Consider the following 17759-nt stretch of genomic DNA (forward strand, 5'->3'; position numbering starts at 1 on the left):
ACTAAAGTCAACAGAGGTGGCGATAGTCACACATGGTGGTAGATAGCCAAAAGATTGCAGCTCCAGATGATTAACAGTACCTCGGCAGCTGACGCCACAGATACAATACAGTATCGTCTCTGGTCGTAGAAGCAGCAGCAACGGATATCGTAGGAGGCGGCCGACATGGATAATTGCAGCAGTGGCAGCGGATATCGTAGGAGGCGGCCAGCAAGGATAGTTGGAGCAGTGGCAGCGGATATCGTAGGAGGCGGCCAGCGTGGATAGTTGGAGCAGTGGCAGTGGATATCGTAGGAGGCGGCCAGCGTGGATAGTTGGAGCAGTGTCAGCGGATATCGTAGGAGACGGCCAGCGTGGATAGTTGCAGCAGTGAACTTGTCATGCACTGAAACACAAATAGGAATTTATAACAGCACACTGCACAGCAACAGCAGTGGCAGTACAAAGGGACCTGAGAACTAGCAATGTATAGAATTCATTGCCCAGGCACCTCCCTAAAGAGGAAGGTGCTTTAAATACTTGATGTCTTTCATGCTGAGAGGCACTTCCGGGTCAGGATGTACTGGTCCTTTCAGAAAAGGGGTGTGTCCACATGTGCACCCTACAGGCACTCCCGAGAGACCTGTGCAGCATGTGCAGGCCCTGGTAGGACAGCAGCAGGAAGCGGGGATGGAGCACTAACTACTAGGTGGTCAGGAAGGTGAGAATGCCAGTATCTCTGCCGAAAGAGGGGGGCAGGACATTGCAGGGATGTCGGTATGGGCATAACAAATTTCAAAACAGTACCGTGTTCTTTACAGGGGTGTTTTCAAGTTTAAAAAGTTATCCGTTATTCTGATCACTAGGGGTCCACCTGCGACGGCCCTGAAGACCCTCAGCTGAGTGGAGCTAAGGTCAACAATGCACATTACCGCTCTATTCATTTTTAATGGGAGCCCCAGAATTTCCCGTGCGAATGGAAAGTTAGCTCCTATACTTTGGATAGGAGAAAATGTTTAAACTTGAGAACATCCCTTTAAGTGAAGTGCTCAGATCAAGTGTTGCCATTGAGACCTCCAGATTTGCTCAACATCAGTGCCACTTCTATATAGCTGCCACCTTTTAGATATTCCACCCTGTAGTGATAGGCTGTAATGTAGGTGAAATGGTATAACATCCACCAAGACGTGCCCATACTTTATATGCACAATTAATAAAACAAAACCTAAAATTGTGCAGATCATATAAAATCTTACTATAATCCATAGACATGCCCATGACACTATAATTGTTGGGCAAAGTCCTACAATATGATACATTGTCTTCTCCATGGTCCTGCACTGCTCTCCACCCTTCTAAAGGCCGCTTTACACGCAGCGACATCGCGAAAGCGATGCTGTTGGGGTCACGGAATTCACGACGCACATCCGGCCTCGTTAGTGATGTTGTTGCATGTGACACCAACGTGCGATCGAAAAAGGTCACAAAATCGTGAAAATTCGTTAATCGTTGACATGCTCCCCTATTCCCAATTATCGTTGCTGCTGCAGGTACGATGTTGTTCCTCGTTCCTGAGGCAGCACATATCGCTATGTGTGACACCGCAGGAACGAGGAACCTCACCTTACCTGCGGCCGCCCGCAATGAGGAAGAAAGGAGGTGGGCGGGATGTTCCGCCCACTCATCTCCGCCCCTCCGCTTCTATTGGGCGGCCGCTTAGTGATGCCGCTGTGACGCCGAACGAACCTCTCCCTTAGAAAGGAGGCGGATCGCCAGTCACAGCGACGTCGCTAGGCAGGTAAGTAGTGTGATGGGTCTGCGCGATTTGCCCGTGATGCACAACCGATGGGGGCGGGTACACACACTAGCGATCTTGCTAGCGAGATCGCAGCGTGTAAAGCGGCCTTAAGGCTTTGTTCACATCTAGTGATGAGTGAGCACTACAATGTTCCAGTGCTCGTTATTCAAATTGAGCAGTCGTGCACTTGGACAGGCTCGAGTCGAGTATCGGATATAATGGAAGTCAATGGGAAACTTGAGCATTTTTCTGGAAGACCCTACCAGGAGGACTGGGGGGCAGGAAAATCGTTGAAATGGATAGAAATAGTGCTCAAACGGAATGGGAACAGCATGGGGAAGACCCATGGATGCATCTCTTACTCCAGGTCCCTGCTAGGAACAATGTTATCTGAGCATTACGCCACTTTTACTGACTGACAATGAAATATATAAAACCGAAGATAAATGGATTTTACAGGAAAAAATATTAGGAAACATTCTTTCCTGTACAATGACTTCTTATAACTCCAAACAAAAGAGCTGTAATTGGGTCAAAACAATGCTAACTTTATTAATAAAAAATGCAGTGACAAAAAAATTGCAGAAAAAGCGTGTTAAAAAGAAGGGTTAAAATTACACGAACCATCCTCATGACATTGCTCAATAAAAAAATATCAATGAATAAATAACGACAGCAGAACCATAAATGTAAATAGCAGCAGCAATGATTAAAGTGCTACATGCAAAATTGCTGCAATATTGGAAATCCACTATACATCTAAAGTGCACATGCCTGCAATATGCTCGTTCATCAAGTAAATGCCATAGTACAAGGTATAAATAATGGGCAACACAGTTGTGCAGAAGATGTAATGGCTGTCGAAAGGATACGTAAATAGATAAATGATATACAACATCATTACCTGAACTGGGACGATGTTGTCACGCTAGGTACGGGGAAGTACCCAGCGAACAGCGAAAGGGAAGGGAGACCCTGTATCTAGGGAAAGGGGAGATGGTGATCCCTAAGCAAAAGAAGACGAGGGCACTCACCGGGCTGCAGTATACAAAAAGTCTGTTTATTTCAACATCAGGTAAATATAAAAACAGCGGGGGGAGGGGGAAAAGCACGGCACCGCAGACGACGGCCGTTTCATGCTTAACAAGCACTTCAGCAGGTCTACCTGGACAGTGAGTGCCCTCCTCTTTTTTTGCTTCTTATCGATTCGACTTATGTTTGGAAGGAGCACCAGTGTCCGGAGCAGAGCTGTAATCATGCCGGAGTGAGCTGTACCGGAATTTGAGTGGAAAGGGGAATTTTCTTGTAAATCGGTCAGTGAATTGATTAGTGCCCGGTGTTCTTTTTTCTTGGATTCCTTTGTTTTTGGGTGACCCCTGACCAAGCCTACCTCTGGGCCCCCTTACTGCTCTAGATAGGTTCCGCACCTATGCGCCGAGCAGGATACCTGGTCCTAGACTGACCCTGATCTGGGCCCTAGGTAGGGTGCGGATGGGATAAGCCCTTTGTCAACCCCACTAGAAGCTAAAGGACAACAAACAAGAGAAAACAACAAATAACCTATCACCAAGAAGATACAGGGAGCGGGACTGCAAAATGCAACAAAGTTACTCCAGATGATTGCAAGCCAACTGCTTGCACTCAGGATCTGTAGGGAGTTAGAGCTATCTTCAGCACAGACCAGAAGGAAATGAGGGAATTAAAGACACAAACAGAAGTGCTGATGGAAACAGCTGACAGGGTGAGGAACTCTTCAGGGTCCTAAAGGGAAAGGGATGAACCCCAAACAGCGGCGATACATAAGATACCACATACATAAAGCAGGAATAATAGAAGGTCAGGGAGCAGTTTGCGTAGCCAAACGCTACTACCTTCTGTAGCTGGACACCACAGGACATGTGGCATATGTAGGAATGTGATGCCCATTGGACCGGACCGCCCCACTGGTGAGTATAATAAAGGTGTTTTTTACATTATACGGAGCGGCCTGGGCTCTTATATACAGTATTCTAGAATGCTGTATATAAGGGCTGACTGGTGGTGGCCGTGGTATATATGGGACAAATCTGGTTACAGGTGCACTTTAATGATTTTGACCTCCTGAATTCAAATCTGACAATGAAAATGTTTTACTTGGCTCTCGTTTCTATAATATCAAAGAGTTTTCCTTTTACTGCTAAATATAATTAATGCATAAAAGTTTCAGTACTTTGAAACATTATTATTTTATGCAAATTATACAAATATAAAAATGCAGATTATTTGTTATGAAAATGTTCTGATATTTATTTAGAGGAAACTTAGTAACAATTCAAATAACTAAAACATTTTTTAAACACTATTGCAAATTATAAAGTTACAGAAATTACCCTGCAAAATGTTCTCCTTATTCAGTGACTGCTCTGTTTTGCTCGTCTTGTACTCCTGCATTGGATCATCTCTTGCAATTGTCCAGCAATAATCTGTAGCATTGATGGATTCCATTTTCCTTGATATCTTTTCTCTATAGCTGCAATATCTTGGTGAAATCTCTCACCGTGCTCGTCGCTCAATGCTCCACAGTTTGGTGGAAAAAAGTCTAGATGCGAATGTAAGAAATGAATCTTTAAGGACTTGTTACAGCCAAGATCTTTATATGTTTTGAGATTTTCCACCAAATCTTCATAGTTATCTGCTCTTAAGTTTCCCAAAAAATTAGTTACCACTAATGTGAATTTTACCCATGCAGCTTTTTCCTTGCTCTGCAATACACGGATAAATTCCTCATCTTGAAGAAACTTATGAATCTGAGGTCCCATAAAAACTCCTTCCTTTATCTTTGCCTTACTCAACCTTGGAGATTTATCAATAAAATAATTGACTGCTTTTGCATTTTTATCCATTGTCTTTACAAAGTTCTTCATTAAGCCCAACTTCATATGCAATGGTGGTAACACGATCTTCTGTGGATTACAAGTGCCGGATTCCGGACATTGTTACTCCCTCGCTGTAGTGACTGTCGGAGAGGCCGTCTCTTTTATTGTAGTGATATTCTCCTGCACGACTATCCCACTCACACAGAAAGCAGCAGTAATTTGAGTATCAACCCTGGAGACCAAGTAGGAAGACAACCACCTTTACGTCATCACTGAGGGACCACAAATGATGGTCATAGTTCAGGCTCCTCAACAGCTGTATCATGTTCTCATAAGTTTCCTTCATGTGGACGGCATAACCAACTGGAATTGAAGGTGGCACATTATACAGCAAGACGGCTTTTATTTTTTTTAAATATCAATGAAGAGCCTCCATTTCTCTGGATTATGTCTTCAAAGCTTCCATTAAATTGTTGATGTTGCTACACGCCATTAGATCACCCTCCATGAAGAAGTATTGGGCAAGATCTTTATCACAGTTCCGGAACAAAGAAATCCGAACATTGGCCACCATGAGATACCACTGCTGTAGCCGGGAACCTAAGAGAAGCTCAGCCGTACTCTTGGGCAGATCCAAATCTCTAACAAGATCGTTCAGTTCACTTTGTGTTATAAGGTGGGGTTTAGTTGACATTGCTGACAGAAAGTTTGGGTCATGAAAGGAAGATACTTCATGACACCAGTCACCCTCTTTTTTCTCACTTAATTCGACTGAAAGTTTCTGGTGCTTTTGGAAGTGGCAGATCTTATGTATGTGGTACTGGGCATATTGCAATTGAAAGGTTTGGGTACTGTAAAGTCCACTTCTTCCTTGAAACTACTTTTCTAATGGGGGGCACCATGCAGAAATAGCCATTGGTATGTGATCGGTTAGCTCATTCCAGATCATTTGGACTGCAAAAGACATATATTGCCTCTTCCCATGCAACCACTGGGTAAGATGTGATTTGTTTATTGCAGCAGATGTGTGGAGCCCAACTCTTGTCCTGATTTCCCAGCATACGCATTGACGCTACTGCTGGGCTCACATAAGACTGGCCTTTTTTATGTGCTGTCTGAATTTAATTTTTAAATTAATTTCCTTACCAGAAATGCATGTCCAATTTCCTATAGTCAATGTTTGCATATTTTGAGTTGACTTGAGTGGGCAAATGCTCACATTTGATGTTGTCTGACACGTTGGAGAGACTGTCATGGCTGGGGAGAGAGGCTATACTAGCCGTATAGTACAATACAAAGGAAGGGGGAAGGAATGCCTTAATATTAGGGAAAGGGGGAAGTAGTGACCCCTGACAACAACCTGCGGCTCACCCTCACTGCCTTCACCGACCCTATACGGGTTCCGCAGCTGTCGCCAAGCTGGATACCTGTATTCCCCTGGCAAAACGGCCCTAAGTAAGGATGGTAGGTATGAGCGCTAAGTTAACAGCACTAACACTAAGGGTACCTTCACACTTTAGCGATGCAGCAGCGATCCGACCAGCGATCTGACCTGGTCAGGATCGCTGCTGCATCGCTACATGGTCGCTGGTGAGCTGTCAAACAGGCAGATCTCACCAGCGACCAGTGACCAGCCCCCAGCCAGCAGCGACGTGCAAGCGACGCTGCGCTTGCACGGAGTTGGCGTCTGGAAGCTGCAGACACTGGTAACTAAGATAAACATCGGGTATGGTTACCCGATGTTTACATTAGTTACCAGCGCACACCGCTTAGCTCTCCTTGCTCTCCTAGCTACAGTACACATCGGGTTAATTAACCCGATGTGTAATGCAGCTACATGTGCAGAGAGCAGGGAGCCGCGCACACTGTTTAGCGCTGGCTCCTTGCTCTCCTAGCTACAGTACACATCGGGTTAATTAACCCGATGTGTACTGCAGCTACATGTGCAGAGAGCCGGAGCCGGCAGCACAGGCAGCGTGAGAGCTGCGGAGGCTGGTAACTAAGGTAAATATCGGGTAACCACCTTGGTTACCCGATGTTTATCTTGGTTACAGCTTACCGCAGCTGCCAGACGCTGGCTCCTGCTCCCTGCTCGCTTCATTTGTCGCTCTCTCGCTGTCACACACAGCGATCTGTGTGTCACAGTGGGAGAGCGCCTTTGAAGAAAACGAACCAGGGCTGTGTGTAACGAGCAGCGATCTCGCAGCAGGGGCCAGATCGCTGCTCAGTGTCACACACAGCGAGATCGCTAATGAGGTCACTGCTGCGTCACAAAAAGCGTGACTCAGCAGCGATCTCGCTGTGTGTGAAGCACCCCTTAAGGAAGACACAAGGAAACAATACAGGGAAAAATCGAATGTTATCACCAGAACCCAGGTAGATAGCAAAAGTCAACACTTATCTGAGGAGCAGCAACCACAGAAGTCTCTGGAGCAAGAGGAGATGACCACTCCAGACCTCAGCAAGGAACAAACTATAAACCGCACCCAAACCACCCCAGGGTGAGGTTAATAAGGGAAGTCATAGGATACCAACTGCTAGGAAGGACTAATACTTCTCCAGGGTCATAGAGTCCACTGGCTGCAGAAACAGGGAACTGTCAGATAACAACATGTACTACCAATCACTGTGATCCTCTAGCACTTGCTACCACTGGATTGTCAGACGGCCATCATACCTCTGTGACAGGCTGTGACACATCTATGACAGGTACTGGGCATATTGCAGGTGATGAATGCATGAATCCCAGTTTTCACTATACAGGGCAGATGGCAGAGAAGCAAATGGTGGTCATACCAGATGCTGACTGATTCCCCCCCCATTCCCTCATCCCCAGAATCCAATACAGTGGAACCTCGCTTAACGAGTAACCCAGTTAACGAGAATTTCGCTTAACAAGCAAAGCTTTCTGTAAATTTGTAACCCGCTTTACGAGAAAGCTTTGCTGTACGAGCAAAATCCTCACCGCACACACTTCCGGTTCCGTACATCTACCGCGCTCTGACCCGCACTTGCAGTCCACACAAACACACACAAGCACGCACAAACACACACAAACACACATACACACACATACAGTATTATGCTCACCTTACCTTCCGTTCCACCGCCGGCCTCATGGTTTTTGTAGTTCCCGGGTACATCGCGACGTCCTCGCAGCGAACTATAAGTACCATGAGGCCTGCGGTGGAACGGAAGGTAATGTGAGCATATAATATGTGTACCTTCCGTTTCATCGCCGGTCTCCTGGGTCCTGTAGTGCGCCGCTCCGCTCCACTCCAGGCATCGGCATCCATAGCGACGAAGCAGGAACTTCCTGGTTCCTGTCACCGCTACTCAAAGGCAGCGCGCTGGCCAATCAGAGGCAAGCGGCTCTGTCTTTGACGTCAGCGCTCTGGCAGAGGAAGTTCCGCCCTTGTCGTTATGGTTACCCGATACACAGCCTGCACCGGAGAACAGCAAGTCCCAGGAGACCGGCGATGGAACGGAAGGTAAGGTGAGCATATAATATGTGCGTGTGCATGCGTGCTTGTGTGTTTGTGTGTGTTTGTGTGAGTTTGTGTGTGTTTGTGTGTGTTTGTGCATGTGTGGAATGACAGAATAGGGGATACGGGACCAGGATGGGACATTTAACTAGTTGTGGAACGAATTATCTGCATTACAATGATTTCCTATGGGAAATCTTGCTCTGCTGAACGAGTAACTTGATTAACAAGCACAGTCCCAGAACGGATTGTTCTCGTTAAGCAAGGTTCCACTGTACTGTAAAACTGCACATTTTAGAGTGGCCTTTTATTGTGGCCAGCCTAAGGCACACCTGTGCAATAATCATGCTGTCTAATCAGCATCTTGATATGCCACACCTGTGAGATGGGTAAATTATTTCTGCGAAGGAAAAGCGCACACTAACACAGATTTAGACAAATTTGTGAACAATATCTGAGAGAAAAAGGCCTTTTATGCATAGAAAAAAGACTTAGGGCAGCGTCACACGGTACGATCTATCGTGCGATCGCACGAGAAATCGCACCCGCCCCCGTCGTTTGTGCGTCACGGGCAATTAGTTGCCCGTGGCGCACAAAGTCGTTAACCCCCTGTCACACGTACTTACCTCCCATACGACGTCGCAGTGAGCGGTGAACATCCTCTTCCTGAAGGGGGAGGGACGTTCGGCGTCACAGCGACGTCACACAGCGGCCGGCCAATAGAAGTGGAGGAGCGCAGATGAGCGGGACGTAACACCCCGCCCACCTCCTTCCTTCCACATTGCCGGCGGCCGCAGGTAAGCTGTGTTTGTCGTTCCCGGGGTGTCACACGGAGCGATGTGTGCTGCCTCGGGAACGACGAACAACCGGCGCGCAGAAGGAGTGATGACTTTATGAAAATGAAAGACGTGTCAACGAGCAACGATAAGGTGAGTATTTTTGCTCGTTCACAGTCGCTCGGAGGTGTCACATGCTACGATATCTCTAGCGATGCCAGATGTGCGTCACAAATTCCGTGACTCCAACGACATATCACCCGATATATCGTAGCACGTGACGCCGCCTTTAGATCTTTGAGTTCGGATCATGAAAAATCGGAGAGCAAACAAGTGTTGCATTTATATTTTTCTTTATATATATATATATATATATATATATATATATATACAGTATATAATTTACTATTAGATGTCATTGAACCATTAACGGTTAGACAAAATATTGTGTGTATCTTTTACAAGAAAAAACAACAGTGATGTAATAAACAAGAGGAATGGATGCATTGTCCCTTCCGTGATGTAAAACCTGTGCTTTATGATGGATTTTTGATGCCGTAAAGCTCCTAAGCAAATGCTTTTCAGTTCAAAGGCAACTGTGCATCCCTTTTCTAATGATACATCCCCAAGGCAATCACATCACCATGCTGATTTGCTGCAGTGAGGACTGCAGCGTCTACAGTCTGCCCTCCCCCTTCTCTCCGTTCTGCTTAGAGCATCAGTCTGTAGCTGGTGCATGTAGCGGCTCTGATACCCTCACCTATACATGCTTTGGAATGCTGTAGCGACAATACATTGCCAGTGAAGAAAGCCCTAGTGATCCTCCGAGCCCACAGCAATGCAGGCCAGCGCCGACTCCACCAGGATGGAATGTTTTTGGAGCAACTGGAAATGCCAGGGTAATGATGCCAGAATCATCATTCGTGCATGGTACAAACAATGACATGTCTGATCCACATCCATTTTGTTCCATTCATCCTCTTTTTTTTCTTTTTAATTATTTGCTTCCTTTTCCATTTTTTTATATTCTGCATCAATCATTTGCATTGCATTTTAGCCTTTTTCTACATTTTGCTACACCTCGTCTGTCTTGATCCGTTATGGCTGCCGGGGATGTCACATTAGCTGCGGTCTGGAAAATACTAGGTATTTGTAGAAACAATGGCCTGGGATTATATTTAAAGGGACTCCCTTTAGGGAAGGGGGCACGCCCATTGTAATATCTGTGTCTGCCAGCTACACAAAGAAAGCCTACATGTACTAGTGGGTAAATATGAAGGTGGGTGATATTCCAATTCTGGACAGAATAGGAGATGAAATTATTTCTTGCAATGATATAGTATAGAAATCTTCAGCATGAGGAGAATGAGAATAATATTCTTCATGCTGAGGATTTAAGGACTCTTAATATTAGGTCTGGGTGTGGCTTGGGAAGCTTCCCCTCTCTGCTGTTCAGCCATATTTTTTTTTTTAGTATCACGTCTTTGCTTGCATCCTTTGTTGTGCTGGAGAATCGGTGCCTCGCTCTTGCTGGCAGCCTGGCAATGAATGTTTAATTCATCACCGGGAACTGAACATTGTGTATCATTTAACCTGTCAATGTAATGATTGCAATTTTCAGAGTCAAATAGGTCCTTAAAAAATCACGCATCATCTACGTATCCATCGGAAAAAGAAACATCTATTACAATTATTGACACAATATTCCATAAATGTGATAAATATCCTGTTTTTACTCCAGTAAGCCTGGCATCATGGCATCCAGCCCCGCGGTATCAGTGGTTACAGCACTCATTCTCATTTTTGTCATGTAGTGATAATGCAAATTTACCCTTTACCTGCTGCAGAGGCCTAACCCAAGGCAAAACGCTGCCTGGAAGGCCCCCACAGCTATATGTACAAGCAGCATAAATATATGTGTGTATATCATTTTAATCATCTATATCGATTTATTGCTTTTTACTCATTAAGAGATTTTTATAATATTTTGCCCTCTGCTTTTCTAGAATGTACTAGAGCTCCACACCTACTCATAGTCTCCCTGCCGGGGCCTCCGGGTTTTCATATATAACATGATGATAATATTAACTAATAAACCTCATTATATGATATATTTTAGCATATTCTACTATTCATCTTGGTATATTTTAGGATGTGTATGTTGTGATTTGTATCAGATTATACAGATTCCTGGTGGCATTGCCAGGGTAGGAGGATTGGTGCCCAAAGGGAGGACCACCAGGTACCTGTGCCTTGGCCGGGAGAGCTAGATACTGAAGGAAATATAAATTATGAATCTGTAGAATCCGTAAAGAATCACTCAACATTCTACATTAATTTCAAGGGATGATTGGCCCGAGAGTTATCATGTACTGTATGGTTTGTATGGGTTATTATATGGTTGTATTGTTCTTCCTCCTTTTTATTTTATAGAAGATTATGCTAGTTAATACCAGCTCAGAAAAAGACATATAGAGTATAGAGACCTAGGCCCCATGCCAAACTTTTGAATGTCCCCATCCTCACTAATGCTGATGGCGCACATTTACCTTTCCTTGCTCCTGACCTCTTACGGTTTCTGGGCTAAGCTGATTTGGCAAGGAGGTCAGTAGACCCTCTGGACTGTGGGGCCTGGTTGACTATAAAGACCCCTTTTGAGTAATATCACTAGTGTGTGAAAAGAGCAGTCTGTAAATATACAAGCTGGGCAGCACAGTGGCTCAGTGGTTAGCACTGTAGTCTGGGAGAGCTGGGGTCCTGGGTTCAAATCCCACCAAGGAGAACATCTGCAAGGAGTTTGTATGTTCTCCCCATGTTTGCGGGGGTTTCCTCCGGGTTCTCCGGTTTCCTCCCGCACTCCAAAATCATACTGAAAGGGACCTTAGATTGTGAGCCGCAATGGGGACAGAGTTGCCAATGTATGTAAAGCGCTGTGGAATTAATAGTGCTATATAAATGAATAAAATTATTATTATTATTATTATTATATTGGCCTTTTGCATCAGTAGGCCTATACACAGCTACAAGGCTTGGGCACTATGGGCAACTGTGGTAGTCATTTCTTCACTTGTGTATGTGTGGCCAGTAGCTCCAGGGCTTGTTTTGGCAGCATGAGTCAGTGGTCTTACTATCAAGCCCAAAGGTTATATACTGATATGTAGAAATCAATGTAGCATGTAGTAAAAGCTGAATTGGATATAGAGAGCTAAAAAGTACTATTGTCATGTAATTGTTACCAACAATGCTCAATCAGAGACCTGCTTTTTATGGTTTACATATTAATAGAGTAATTTGTGATTATGTGATCAGACCTCATAATATCGGCTCTCACAATGCAACAAATTAGCTAGGTCATACCATGTGACATCACTTACTAGCTACTGATACACTGAATTAGCAAGGTCATATGCTGTCACTGCCTGTAAGTAACAGTACCCAAACATCACTGCCTGTAAGTAACAGTACCCAGACATCACTGTCTGGAAGCAACAGTACCCAGACATCACTGTCTGGAAGCAACAGTACCCAGACATCACTGTCTGGAAGTAACAGTACCCAGACATCACTGTCTGGAAGTAACAGTACCCAGACATCACTTCCCAGAAGTAACAGTACCCAGATATCACTTCCCATAAGTAACAGTACCCAGACATCACTTCCCAGAAGTAACAGTACCCAGATATCATTTCCCAGAAGTAATAGTACCCAGACATCACTTCCCAGAAGGAATAGTACCCAGATATCACTTCCCAGAAGTAATAGTACCCAGACATCACTTCCCAGAAGTAACAGTACCCAAACATCACTTCCCAGAAGTAACAGTACCCAGACATCACTTCCCAGAAGTAACAGTACCCAGACATCACTTCCCAGAAGTAACAGTACCCAGACATCACTTCCCAGAAGTAACAGTACCCAAACATCACTTCCCAGAAGTAACAGTACCCAGACATCACTTCCCAGAAGTAACAGTACCCAGACATCACTTCCCAGAAGTAACAGTACCCAGACATCACTTCCCAGAAGTAACAGTACCCAAACATCACTTCCCAGAAGTAACAGTACCCAGACATCACTTCCCAGAAGTAACAGTACCCAGACATCACTTCCCAGAAGTAACAGTACCCAGACATCACTTCCCAGAAGTAACAGTACCCAGACATCACTTCCCAGAAGTAACAGTACCCAAACATCACTTCCCAGAAGTAACAGTACCCAGACATCACTTCCCAGAAGTAACAGTACCCAAACATCACTTCCCAGAAGTAACAGTACCAAGACATCACTGTCCATTAGTTAAAGTATCCAGACATCAGTGCCCCGATGTCACAGTACCCAGATATCACTTCCCAGAAGTAACAGTACCCAGACATCACTTCCCAGAAGTAATAGTACCCAGATATCACTTCCCAGAAGTAACAGTACCCAGACATCACTTCCCAGAAGTAACAGTACCCAAACATCACTTCCCAGAAGTAACAGTACCCAGATATAACTTCCCAGAAGTAACAGTACCCAGACATCACTTCCCAGAAGTAACAGTACCCAGACATCACTTCCCAGAAGTAACAGTACCCAGATATCACTTCCCAGAAGTAACAGTACCCAGACATCACTTCCCAGAAGTAACAGTACCCAAACATCACTTCCCAGAAGTAACAGTACCCAGACATCACTTCCCAGAAGTAACAGTACCCAAACATCACTTCCCAGAAGTAACAGTACCCAGACATCACTGTCCATTAGTTAAAGTATCCAGACATCAGTGCCCCGATGTCACAGTACCCAGATATCACTTCCCAGAAGTAACAGTACCCAGACATCACTTCCCAGAAGTAATAGTACCCAGATATCACTTCCCAGAAGTAACAGTACCCAGACATCACTTCCCAGAAGTAACAGTACCCAAACATCACTTCCCAGAAGTAACAGTACCCAGATATAACTTCCCAGAAGTAACAGTACCCAGACATCACTTCCCAGAAGTAACAGTACCCAGACATCACTTCCCAGAAGTAACAGTACCCAGATATCACTTCCCAGAAGTAACAGTACCCAGATATCACTTCCCAGAAGTAACAGTACCCAGACATCACTTCCCAGAAGTAACAGTACCCAGATATAACTTCCCAGAAGTAACAGTACCCAGACATCACTTCCCAGAAGTAATAGTACCCAGATATCACTTCCCAGAAGTAACAGTACCCAGACATCACTTCCCAGAAGTAACAGTACCCAGATATAACTTCCCAGAAGTAACAGTACCCAGACATCACTTCCCAGAAGTAACAGTACCCAGATATAACTTCCCAGAAGTAACAGTACCCAGACATCACTTCCCAGAAGTAACAGTACCCAGATATCACTTCCCAGAAGTAACAGTACCCAGACATCACTTCCCAGAAGTAACAGTACCCAGACATCACTTCCCAGAAGTAACAGTACCCAGATATCACTTCCCAGAAGTAACAGTACCCAGATATCACTTCCCAGAAGTAACAGTACCCAGACATCACTTCCCAGAAGTAACAGTACCCAGATATCATTTCCCAGAAGTAACAGTATCCAGACATCACTTCCCAGAAGTAACAGTACCCAGATATAACTTCCCAGAAGTAACAGTACCCAGACATCACTGTCCATTAGTTAAAGTATCCAGACATCAGTGCCCCGATGTCACAGTACCCAGACATCACTTTATGTAACAGTGCCTAACTGGGCCCCTTGATGGGAAGTAGGCCTTACAATTATTGAGGTTTCTTTATAGCCCTGTGTATTCTTCTATACAGTTCTATACAATTGCATAGCAATGAAAGGTTTTCTACTATATTGTTGTCTTTAAAGGGATTTGACTGCTTTTTTTCAATCCAGTAATGTGGCCAGAATGGGACTCTCCACAGTTCCCGGCACAGCTGGGTGGTAGAAGTGCCACTGTACAGAAAAATGTGGTCACGGCACAATTTGTGCACTGTTCACTATTTTTGTACTATTTCCCCCCCCCCAAACTTACAAGGGTAAATAGGAATGGTTTATTCCCATCATTTCGGCTGGCTCTACTCGGCAACATTTGTTGTGCAAAAGAAATTCTGAGACAATCAAAATAATTTGCGCAACTTGCTGTCCTGTTGCTATTTTATCACTTGTAGTAAAATAACAGCCAGAATGTGACCAGTAACAGAAAGGCAGATACATTTGGAAACATCTGCAACTTTGTTGCAATAGTCACAATGGATCGGCTTGGAAAATCATTAGATGCTAAATTGTGATATCAATATTCCTTAACTTGTGTAGCCATTGCTAAAGAGCTATACGATACCCAAGGGCTAGGTGATGACTTGTAGGTCAGTGGGGGTTCAACTACTAGGACCCTTACTGATCCTGAGAATAGCCTGGGGAAATATAACAGTGACCGCAAATTCACTGTGGCCAGAGATACCGAATACTTCGCTAAGCTGTTTTTATTAGTCTCATAGACAGTGAATAGGGTATTGGGATGCATACATGACCACTGATCCATTTCAGTGCGGCATTTCAGGGACCCATTCTCGAGAACATTTGGATAGGTGATAACTTTTAATGATGAGAATAACCCTTTAAAGGAAATCTGTTGGCAGATTTTTTATATGTAACCTGAGAGTTGCATCATGTAGGGGCAGAGAGCCTGATTCCAGCAGGTTATACAATCCTGTTTTCTCTGTTGTAGATATGGCAGTTTTCAGAATGCTGAGCTGCTTATAACCCCACTCTCAGCACTGATTGGCAGCTGACATTGTACAGTGCATACAGGAAGCTACCAATCAGTGCTGGGGGCGGGATTACAATGATTAGATGGACTGCCTGGAACATGACACCTAGTCCTGTAGTGATAATCTCCTGCTGATAAAACACTGATTGTATTTAAACTATAGCAAGCTACCAAGAAAGTGACACATCGCTGGAACTAGGGTTTCTGCCCCTATATTATGCTGTTCTGAGATCAAAAAGCAAAAACTGATGACAGATTCCCTTTATTAACCCCATTTATGTATTTACTCATCGAGAACATTTAAAGAACTTAGTAAGGAAATATGTTTAGTAACGTGGTGTATTTAGGAAGAAAGCGTTGTGCAACCAGTTACAAGTAGGCAAGAGCTTCCCTTGGTAAAGTTTGGTTTTGTACTGTGCCATGGCTGCTTTCTCATGAAGGTTAGCAACAATGGATACTGATGATCTGTCCTGGGGACAATACTGAACTTATATTGCCCCTCACACATCCACCAAATGCCAGCATACATAGTGACGAAAGATACCTGATACGTATGCAATCTATGTGCTGCCTTGTTGGGTCTATGCACAAAATCATACTGTAAGAAATAAAAGTATGGAATGGAAGCCAGGCTACTTTTAGATTTGTAAATGCAAAAGACCCACTTGTATTGGTTATAGGCAAATGGGGAAACATAAAGGTTGTCAACCAAGTGACTCCAGAAGCTTATAATAAAATAAATAGATAAAAAGGTTCCTTAGGTGGTAATCACTCCCTATCACCCTATTTTGTTTTCTTTCACAATCAATTTTGCATTTTGTTTTCAATTCTTACAAAACGTTTGTCATATTTATGTGGAGGTCAATTCATACAACGAGCAACATGGATCATTTGTTACAATTACTCCATGTGCAGATTCAGTGATCAGCTTTACTCCTTCATAAGAGCTGGGGAAATAAAAAGGAAAATCTTTCCGCGTTTGAGTTATAGAGTACTGTATTTTCTAGGGAATTACAGCAAAACCTGAATCTTTAAAAGGATATTCCAGACAGAAGCATCTATCACATATCCACTGTAAGGGGTACTTTGCACGCTGCGACATCGCTACTGCGATATCGTCGGGGTCAAATCGAAAGTGACGCACATCCAGCGCCGGTAACGACGTCGCAACGTGTAAAGCCTAGATGCGCCGATAAACGATCGTAAAAGTGTTGAAAATCGGTGATCTGTGTAGCGTCGGTCATTTTCATAATGTCGCACCAATAGGAGATACGATGTTGTTCCTCGTTCCTGCGGCAGCGCACATCGCTGTATGTGAAGCCGCAGGAGCGAGGAACATCTCCTTATCTGTGTCCCGGCTGCAATGAGGAAGGAAGGAGGCGGGCGGGATGTTTACGTCCCACTCATCTCCGCCCCTCTGCTTCTATTGGCCACCTGCCGTGTGACGTCGCTGTGACGCTGCACGACCTGCCCCCTTAGGAAGGAGGCGGGTCGCCGGCCAGAGCGACGTCGCAGGGCAGGTGAGTGTGTGTGAAGCTTCCGTAGCGATAATGTTCACTACGGCAGCTATCACAAGATATCGCATGTGCGACGGGGGCGGGGACTATCGCGCTCGGCATCACTAGCATCGGCTAGCGATGTCGCAACGTGCAAAGTACAGCTAAGAATGCCAATGTCACGATGTAGGGTGGAAAAACGGGTTTAATGCCGCGCTTTAAACCACGAGCTGGTGTTATTAAAATAGATATAGAATATCTATCTATATCTATCTATCTATTTTAATAACACCAGCTCGTGGTTCATAGCGCGGCATTAAACCCGTTTTTCCACCCTGAACCTTTTATAGCATTTTCTCTCTAACGGGGCCGCTGCTTAACCACTCCAGCACTCACATATGTCTGCACAGGGGTTGTGACTGGCACAACCTGATCAGGTGAGTGTGTTCATTCCTTTCACTTCCCTAAACCCATATACCGGGTAAGACCCTATTTTGCGCCTTTCTTTCGCCACTCACAGTTTCAATGTCACGATGTGACTGCAGGATAGCAAGGGACCGGGGGCTTATACTGTCCCTCACACAAGGGGACCCTACGCTATCCCTACCCTCAGGGTTACCCCTAA

General features: G+C 44.7%; 1 protein-coding gene across 2 annotated transcripts in view; it reads left to right on the top strand.

The window, feature by feature from the left end:
- The window catches only part of RTN1 (reticulon 1), a 293390-nt gene that overhangs the window by 240286 nt on the left and 35345 nt on the right, over positions 1-17759 (top strand). Inside the window, exon 1 of one of the 2 annotated variants that reach the window (XM_075330281.1) lies at positions 9584-9792. The exons of the other annotated variant lie outside the window; for it this stretch is intronic. Within the exon in view, the coding sequence (XP_075186396.1) occupies positions 9732-9792 (61 nt within the window). The 5' untranslated portion in view covers positions 9584-9731. Of the gene's footprint in view, positions 1-9583; positions 9793-17759 lie in introns of those variants that run through there. 2 annotated transcript variants of the gene reach the window in all.

This window comes from Anomaloglossus baeobatrachus, chromosome 12, assembly GCF_048569485.1.
Source record: "Anomaloglossus baeobatrachus isolate aAnoBae1 chromosome 12, aAnoBae1.hap1, whole genome shotgun sequence".
Taxonomy (NCBI): Eukaryota; Metazoa; Chordata; class Amphibia; order Anura; family Aromobatidae; genus Anomaloglossus; species Anomaloglossus baeobatrachus.